General features: G+C 41.4%; 1 protein-coding gene across 1 annotated transcript in view; it reads right to left on the bottom strand.

Annotated features, from left to right (window-relative positions):
- Nucleotides 1-1,623: 1,623 nt before the first annotated feature.
- Nucleotides 1,624-9,782, bottom strand: part of LOC140820594 (uncharacterized) — a 74,648-nt gene continuing 66,489 nt past the window's right edge. Inside the window, 4 exon segments of the mRNA XM_073180901.1 lie at nucleotides 1,624-1,678; nucleotides 2,424-2,551; nucleotides 2,972-3,072; nucleotides 3,130-3,318. Coding sequence (XP_073037002.1) covers nucleotides 1,624-1,678; nucleotides 2,424-2,551; nucleotides 2,972-3,072; nucleotides 3,130-3,318 — 473 coding nt within the window.

The raw sequence follows: 9,782 nt of genomic DNA, 5'->3' as shown, positions 1-9,782 counted from the left end.
TACAGAGTCTGATAAATCTCAATCAATACTGAATCTGATCAATATAAATCAACTGATGTTTCGACGGCATAATAATACAATGTGAATAACCCCGTCAGTCTGAACATCACATATATAATACTGAAACTCATAATCTGTGTCAATACAATTCATACTCTGAATACTAACACAATTCTGATATCAAAATATCAATCAATATCTTTCACAATTCATAACATTTGCATAACCAGTCTATTCTGAAATCTGACTTCAATTATACAATATATATGGTAGCAGAAACACCATAACTGAATCATATTAAATTCTGACAACATCGTAATGTCAAAACACTGCAAAACGTAATGAAACTTACGTCCTTGTGTAGCTCAAGTCGAGAGGAATACGATGATGCGTTCAGATTTGAATTCTGATACACGGATTCTTCGTAACTTAAATTCTAAGCTCAAGAATATCAAGTTCCTCCCTAATCTCTCGATTTATTTCTAAAGAATGAAGGAGATTTTTGTTTGACACCTATATATATATATACTACATGCATAATTGAAAACGTGGCATAGTTCTTGCACGGCACGTCGCACCGCGGGTGCGGTCCTTGCTGCACCGCGGGTGCGCTCTTGTATGTTTATCATTACATTTCTCGGAAGTATCGACCGCGGGTGCGCTCTGTTCTATACCGCGGGTGCGGTATCAGCACCGCGGGTGCGCTCTGGCTAGCACCGCGTGATGTGAATCTTGATACGAATAAATAGCAAACACGATTAAAAGTGAATCGCACCCTCTATTCAATTACAATAACAAGACGCGTGTGTTTTCCCGATCTTTTGATTCAAGTATTGTGTGATATTTACCTCTAAACTAGCAAGAGTTTAGCAACGAATAATCAACGAGAGAAACAATCGCGTTTCAAGAGAACCTCCAAAGAACCCGCCCTTGGCAACCCTCGTGAAAATCGATCGACAAACGCCACAAAAGATAAATCTTTTGATAAGTTTGATTTGATACAACGCAAAAGTTATAACGAAACTTAAGCTTGTGTTGAGAGAATTCTCAATATCATAAAAGATGAATAATAATCAATGTTGTGTTTACAATCAATAAAATTCGTCTATATATTGACTACAAATCAAAAAGATATGAAATCTAGTTACCAAAATAAATAAAACTCTTATTTAGGAAAATAACTCTCCGTCAAAACTAAAGGGCACGGACCCCGTGTAGGCCTCCGGGTAAGGGTCCGTGTAGGCTCTGTAAAATTACTCTCCGGAAAACAATGGACACGAACCCCGTGCACAGGTCCGTGCTCGGGTCCGTGTAGACTCGGGTTTCTCTTCCTCAAATGTAATGGACACGGACCCCGTGTACTGGTCCGTGCAGCCTCGGTTCTTCAAAATAATGCTTGATTAATGTTCCTTCGGCTTTCCAACGTGCTCCCATGCATCACGAGCCCTTCTCCCTTGCTTATCAATAATTTGAACACCATGCCCGGCCAGATTCACATCATACTCCCCTTCTTCAAAAAGATTTGTCCTCAAATCTTGCCCCCCTGCACAAAAACGAAGCAAGTTAGTAATAACAAGGACGATATTATCAACATGCTTACCTCTAAGCTCAAGTTTGTAGACGCTATCGTTTGCCCACTCCCTTAGCACTGGAATTCCCAACATCACCATTGTCTTTCCTACAAACTCATCAACTTTACCAAACATTAAATAACAAATGACACCAAATAACAACAACAAGATATTATTAAGTATCACGAAAATCAGATTCCTCCCCTTCTTAGACCTAATCAACACACAAATGATATCCATACACGTGTACGACCATAGCTCACTAGGAATAAGACATAGTTCATGCACGATATAAGAATCTAGGCAAAATGTCAATCTCTTATATGCAATTCATGCCTCACAATCCCACTCAACATACCTCTTCATATGCAACCAACACATATAATCATGCATTTTATCAAAGATAAAAACACCACTTATGCATCACTAGTACATAACTCATGCAATGAATATAGAATGAAGAATTTATTCTCCTTAAAATTGTACTCATTTTGCACATAAAAATTCTTACATTCATTCATGCTATTTCCAAAGCCATCATCAAACAAGTAAGAATCATGCAAATAGAACACATTAAATGTACTATCCATGTAATCATTCAACTCATCACATGAATTGAATTCAATTGCACACAAGTCATTGCCATGACAAAGCCTGATCAACTTGACAATCTTTGAAAAATCAATCACATTTGAATCTAGTCCATTCAATATATCACCACTCTCAATTTTGTGACGCCTCGACAAAATCGTTAACTCATAGTTAGGCCATTTGGACATAACACTTTCAACACTCACCCCAAATTCTTGAGCACAACACAACAATGAATTAAGATAAGGATTGAAATCATACCTCATGCTTGTTGCGTGGGCAACTATGCTTACCTCACGGTGATTGCTCTCAACACCAAATGGATCACCCCATTGCATTTTTACACCTTCCACATTTGCTCGTCCCCTCATCACAACTTCATCATAACCCTGCAAATGAGAAATAACGATGCTCGGGATTGAACCGGCTACATTATCACTAGATATGTAAATCTCATCTTTGTACCTAGGTACTTGGAGAGATTTATACAAAATTAAACAACTCTCATCCTCACTCTTTTCACTCTTTTGGGCCTTCAAATTATATTTCTTTTCCTTTTCTTTTTCTTTTTCTTTGCCCTCTTTTTCACACAACTCTTTTTTTTCATCGAGGGCCATCTCACTTTTTTTATCACTCTTTTTTTCGACCATCTCATTTTCTTTTTCTCTCAACTCATAACAAATTGATTCGTCAATACAAATGACATTCGTAGACAGCGGAGCAAAAGAAACAACTTGCACATCATCCAATAACTCACCCTCCACAGCACAACACTTAATACTCGCATGAGACACAATTGAAGTATCAACCTCAACATTCAAATCATCCACAGGTTTGGCTTCAAGGTTGGAAGTGGAATCCACTACCTTCATATCCTCATTCGGACAATGATAAATATCATGTCCTACCTCTAGACACCAACAACATATAATATCACAAGTACGAGAATTTGAGTTTTTAAATGTACCTTGATATTCAAGCTTCGAAACCAACTTCGGTCTAGTTATGACCTTCTTCTCTCCACTCGACCTTCGTGCGGATGTCAAGAACTCCTCCCACGAGTCAATTCCCTGCCTACCACTCGAGTTGCACCTCCTAGCATTATGATTTGGAACAAACTGCTTCCTCATCACCATTTTCATCTCATCCCATGTAACTATAGGGTCATGCCCACATCGTCTCCTACCTAGTACTAACTTATCCCACCAAGTACTAGCATAGTCGGTAAACTCACTGCAAGCTCGTCTTACCTTCATTGCTTCGGTATAATCCTCCCGTCTCTCAAATACACACTCCATTCTCTCTTCCCACTCAAGGTACACCTTTGGATTGGCTTCCCCACTGAAAAATGGAATTGTCATCTTCGTACCACTCAGTCTATACCCTTCCCAGCTTCTATACCCCTTATCCTCATCAAATCTCCTATAATGATCCATGTTCAACAACGTATCTCCTCCAACTTTACTACCTCGCCTATTCTCATCAATATGCATATCATACATCTCCTCTTCTTCACACCTCCGATATTTTTTTCGTTGAGGCTTAAACTCCTTCTCCCACCTTCTATCCAATCCTCCTAACATCGTTTTAAATTGACGTCCGTCAATCATTATACCTGCAAGAAAAAGGTTAGTATAAAACAATAAAGAATAAAGTTTCCTCACCACAAATTCTCACTAGTCACTCCAATGAAAATTCACTCGCACTCGTCTTTTTCCCTCACCACAAAACCTCACAAATCACTCCAATGAAAATTCACTTTACTCATATATTTTCACTCAAGTGAGAATTCTCGAGGGGCGCTTAAGTATCGTGGCTTCCACGTATCAAACTTATGAGATCAATCCTGTGACGCTTGAAATTCGACTCACTTAGACCACACAAGAATAAGCAACTTTGGAAATTGACTAGAATGCGACTAAATGACAAGGACAAACTTAGCTGCAATATAAGCGCTAAAATTCCAACAAACACCCGATTCAAAATTTTTTTTTTTTCTTCTTTTTTTTTCGGGGGAACAGTACGCTACAGTACCGTGAACAGTAACTCCGTCGAATGAACAGTAACTCCGGAAAGAACAGTACTCGCGATGAACAGTAATCGCGAATTCCGGCGATGAATAGTATTCACGAATCCGACGATGAACAGTAAAATCGGAAATGAATAGTGATCCCGGCAACGAACAGTAATTCCGGCTTGTGAACAGTGTCGGCGTTGAACAGTAACCTCGAATTTTTTTTTTTTTTTTTGTAGATTCAACAACAACGAAGAAATCGCTACACGAAAATCGGTATTGAAATCCTACGAAGAATTGAATGGATACGCTTACTTGAATCAAAAACCTTGAGCTCTGATACCAAATGATGTGAATCTTGATACGAATAAATAGCAAACACGATTAAAAGTGAATCGCACCCTCTATTCAATTACAATAACAAGACGCGTGTGTTTTCCCGATCTTTTGATTCAAGTATTGTGTGATATTCACCTCTAAACTAGCAAGAGTTTAGCAACGAATAATCAACGAGAGAAACAATCGCGTTTCAAGAGAACCTCCAAAGAACCCGCCCTTGGCAACCCTCGTGAAAATCGATCGACAAACGCCACAAAAGATAAATCTTTTGATAAGTTTGATTTGATACAACGCAAAAGTTATAACGAAACTTAAGCTTGTGTTGAGAGAATTCTCAATATCATAAAAGATGAATAATAATCAATGTTGTGTTTACAATCAATAAAATTCGTCTATATATTGACTACAAATCAAAATGATATGAAATCTAGTTACCAAAATAAATAAAACTCTTATTTAGGAAAATAACTCTCCGTCAAAACTAAAGGGCACGGACCCCGTGTAGGCCTCCGGGTAAGGGTCCGTGTAGGCTCTGTAAAATTACTCTCCGGAAAACAATGGACACGGACCCCGTGCACAGGTCCGTGCTCGGGTCCGTGTAGACTCGGGTTTCTCTTCCTCAAATGTAATGGACACGGACCCCGTGTACTAGTCCGTGCAGCCTCGGTTCTTCAAAATAATGCTTGATTAATGTTCCTTCGGCTTTCCAACGTGCTCCCATGCATCACGAGCCCTTCTCCCTTGCTTATCAATAATTTGAACACCATGCCCGGCCAGATTCACATCACCGCGTGTAAGGCTCGAGAATTATTAGCTGTCATTGATGTTAGATTTGAAGAGGAGAATGCATGTCATAAAAATGAGTATGTCAACAAGCAGGGCCGAAGCCACACTGCACCTGCGGTGTTAAGACTACCGCACCCGCGGTGTATGTGACAGAAAGTTGGTGAATTTGTGCGAAGCAAGACCGCACCCGCGGTGCTAACAAGACCGCACCCGCGGTGGTGAGACCGCACCCGCGGTCATGCAGGGACCGCACCCGCGGTCTAAGTGTTGCAATTTTTGATGAACTCGCCGTGAGCACAGCGCACCCGCAGTACAAGAGGAGCGCACCCGCGGTGCTGCATGCGAGAGATCCACCTCCTTTTCTTGGCTTGACACATGGCATGTATATATATACGAAATTGCTGAATCTTCATTCTTCATTTCAGCTGCTAAGAGCACCGAGAGTTCCTTTTTGTTTTCTTCAAAGTTTCTTCATGTTAGAATTGAGATTATGCAACAACTAGCTATCCGATTTTAATTTCGAGTACAGATTTGTGATCCTTGCAACAAGAGCTAGCTAAGGATGTAAGTTTTATTACATTTCAGCATGTCTCAAAATATATGTGTTGGGGAAATTCAGATTTGAGTTAGAATATGTGTTCTTGATATGTTGAGCATGATTTATTCGTTACCGAATCGAAATTTGGAGACCATATGCTATTGTTTCGATTTCAGCATGTGTTATGGGAAGATTATGCAGATTTCAGTGTATGTATTGTTGTGTTGATGATATTGGGAGTTGATTTGGAATTAGCATGTTATTATTGAGTTATCGGTATCACGAGACTACGCCGTTATGCCGTTCAACTGTATTGAAATCAAGTATTGTTTGTATATGAGTTGGTTGTGTTCTATATTGATAGAAGGTGCATCTATATTGCCATTTCAGATTTGAAGTGACAGGTTTGACATTTGATTCGAGATCTCGACAGACAGTGCGACAAGAAAGGTATAATTCATGTGGTCACGGGATTGCACAACTCGATTCAGACTTGATACGAGTTTCCCTAAATCACATACTAGATTGTTATTACATTTCATTATGTAATGCCTTGTTTATTGATTTACGAGTCCTGAGATAGGAGATATTGGCAGACTGGCCAAAACTAGACGTTTCGGTGTATCGACGCATAGGAGTAGATTTGCTCTATGTGTAGACCCTCGATACAGAGTTGACCGAAGTCTAGGAATAAGACGTACCGTCGCCCGATTGGTTGAGTAGGTGACAGACCGTCTTATTCACACCGGGATCCCTAGATTAGAAATGATTCGAGTCAAGATTTAAAGGTTGAATACATATTTGTATTCTTCTACATGTTTAGATTGTATTCATGTTAATTGATATATGCTATGCTTTTGTACATGATTATTACATTGCATGCATTCATGTTTTATACTGGGATATGTTCTCACCGGAGTTATCCGGCTGTTGTCGTGTCTGTATGTGTGCATGGCAACAGGTGGGGCAGGATCTGGGTCACGAGCTAGATGAGAGGTTGATGATAGCGTGGAGATCTCGGGCATGGAAGATTTCTTGTGGTTTTTATTTAGACTTGTATCACCTATGTTTGTAGTTGGTATGTAAACACTAGTGTATGGTTGTACTAGACAGACATGTATGTATATTATGTTGTTATTTCTTATAAAGACAATGTTATGCTTTGACTATACATTTGAATTAATGTTAAAAGCAAATTTTGACCCACATTTTCGAACAAAGATCCAATTAAATCCCAAAAGAATTGAGTTAGAGCCCGGGTCCCCACAACAGGTGGTATCAGAGCAGTAGGTTCTGTAGACTGAGATAGAATAGAATGAGCGGGGTAGATCGAGTCATCTTCCTTGCTTATATCATGCTAGCATGTCATGATTTATTGCTTCCTCTATTATATGTTGTGTTGTATTATCTGAATTGGTTTACAGCATTTCAAGCCTGAATCAGAACCGATTCTCGATCAGAGGTATATGATCAGAGGAGGGCTGAGACAGATGATATTGATTGTATACTAATCAGTGTTATAATCAGATTTTTGCTGCCTAGACGTATACCACAGCCAGAGCAGGGTAGCACATCAGGTGCACAGATGGATGTCACCGCTACGCCGATGGAGACTTTATTGAAGAGATTTCAGTCTTTCCATCCGCCTACCTTGAAGGGCACAGAGAGTGCAGTAGAGTGCGAGAGCTGGCTTGATGATATCGAGATGCTGTTTGAGGATTTGGCATATACTGATGAGCGACGTGTGAAACTGATAGGGCATCAGATGCAAGAGGTTGCCAAGAGCTGGTGGTTGACTACGAAGAGAGCCTTGGAGCACCGAGGCATTGACATCACGTGGAAAGTCTTTAAAGATGAGTTCTATCAGCGCTTCTTCCCCGTTTCCTACCGAAAAGATAAAGGAGCTGAATTTGCGAATTTAAAACAGGGACAGTGGAACATCGAGGAGTATGTTGCTAAATTTTCTGCATTGCTACGATTTGCACCGCATGTGGCCGGAAACGACGAGGCAGTGGCCGATCAGTTCATCAACGGATTGAATCCCGATGTCTTTACCCTGGTGAACACGGGCCGGCCTAGTACTTTTTCAGAGGCACTGAACCGAGCGAAGGGAGCAGAGGCTGGCTTGATCAGGCAGCGAGGGGCTTCCTACGGTGTTCAGGGGCAGAGACCGCCACAGCCTACTACCGTACAGTTTCCACCACCTCCTCCTCATTTTGAAAGCGGAGCTAGTGGTAGTGGCAAGAAGGAGTTTCTGAAGGCTAAAGGCAAACAGTTTAAGAAATCTGGGAGTAGTTCATCGAGTTCGAGTGGATCTCGACAGAGAGGTCAGGGGTCTGATTATAGTGGCGCATACTGTGGTTCGTGCGGAGGGCGACATACCACGGAGCAGTGTCAAGGAGTTCTGGGACGCTGCAACATCTGTAGGCAACAGGGACACTTCGCTAGAGTTTGTCCCCAGAGAGGTGCACAACGATTCCAGAGCACAGGATCATCAGCACCAGCGCCACAGATGGAGAGACAGGCATCTTCTGTACACCCCTTTCAGACACCCTTTACACAGACCCAGCAGAGACCAGGAGGTAGTCAAACTGTGAGTCAGCCTCCCCGACAGCAGGCACGTGTTTTTGCCCTGACAGAGGAGCAGGCGCAGGAGGCGCCAGATGACGTCATTACAGGTAACTGTTTTCTTTGCGGTTATCCTGCATATGTGTTGATAGACACAGGGGCATCTCATACATTCATATCTGAACATTTTGCATTGAGACATTCATTGCCTGTTGAGTCGATGTCTACGGTAGTGTCTATAGCTTCTCCGTTGGGAAGTGTTTTGATATCTGTGACTACTGTTAGACACTGTATGCTTCAGTTTGAGGGGCATGAGATTGATCTTGATTGTGTAGTACTTGGTTTAGCTGATTTTGACTGTATAGTTGGCATAGACATGTTGACCAAGTACAGGGCCACTGTAGATTGTTTCCACAAGATTGTCAGATTCAGACCCGACATGACAGATGAGTGGAAATTCTACGGCAAGGGTTCCAGATCTCGGATTCCCTTAGTATCTGCTCAGACTATGAGTAGATTGCTTCAGAGAGGAGCAGTGGGCTTTCTCGTATATTCAGTAGATCTACTGAAGTCGAGCCCAGCATTGGCAGATTTGCCAGTGGTTTGCGAGTTTGCAGATGTTTTTCCTGACGAAATTCCAAGGTTGCCTCCAGTTCGAGAGGTTGATTTCAGCGTTGATCTTGTGCCAGGCAGTGTTCCTATCTCGAGAGCTCCATATAGGATGGCACCGATAGAGCTGAAAGAGTTGAAAGCACAGTTGGAGGATCTTCTGTCCAAGGGATATATCAGACCCAGTGTATCACCTTGGGGTGCTCCGGTGCTTTTCGTTAGAAAGAAAGATGGTTCGATGCGACTGTGTATTGATTATAGGCAGCTGAATAAGGCAACAGTGAAGAACAAGTATCCTTTGCCTTGCATCGACGATCTGTTTGATCAGTTACAAGGATCTTCGGTATACTCGAAGATTGATTTGAGATCAGGGTATCATCAGCTCCGAGTTAGAGACGTTGATATTCCGAAGACTGCATTCCGAACCAGGTATGGGCATTACGAGTTTATTGTTATGCCTTTCGGTTTGACGAATGCACCAGCGGTGTTTATGAGTTTGATGAACCGCATTTTTCAGAGATATTTAGATGAGTTTGTAATTGTGTTTATCGATGATATTTTGGTGTATTCGAAAAGTTTGACTGAGCATGCAGATCATCTGAGGATCGTATTGAAGACTTTAAGAAAAGCGCAGTTGTATGCCAAACTGTCCAAGTGTGAATTCTGGTTGCGACAGGTTGTCTTCTAGGGGCATATTATATCTGGAGAGGGTATTGCTGTAGATCCGAGTAAAGTTGAGGCTGTGATCAGTTGGCCGAGACCGACT

This window comes from Primulina eburnea, unplaced genomic scaffold, assembly GCF_022965805.1.
Source record: "Primulina eburnea isolate SZY01 unplaced genomic scaffold, ASM2296580v1 ctg1252_ERROPOS400000+, whole genome shotgun sequence".
NCBI lineage: Eukaryota > Viridiplantae > Streptophyta > Magnoliopsida > Lamiales > Gesneriaceae > Primulina > Primulina eburnea.
This window is presented reverse-complemented; position numbering and strand designations above follow the sequence as displayed.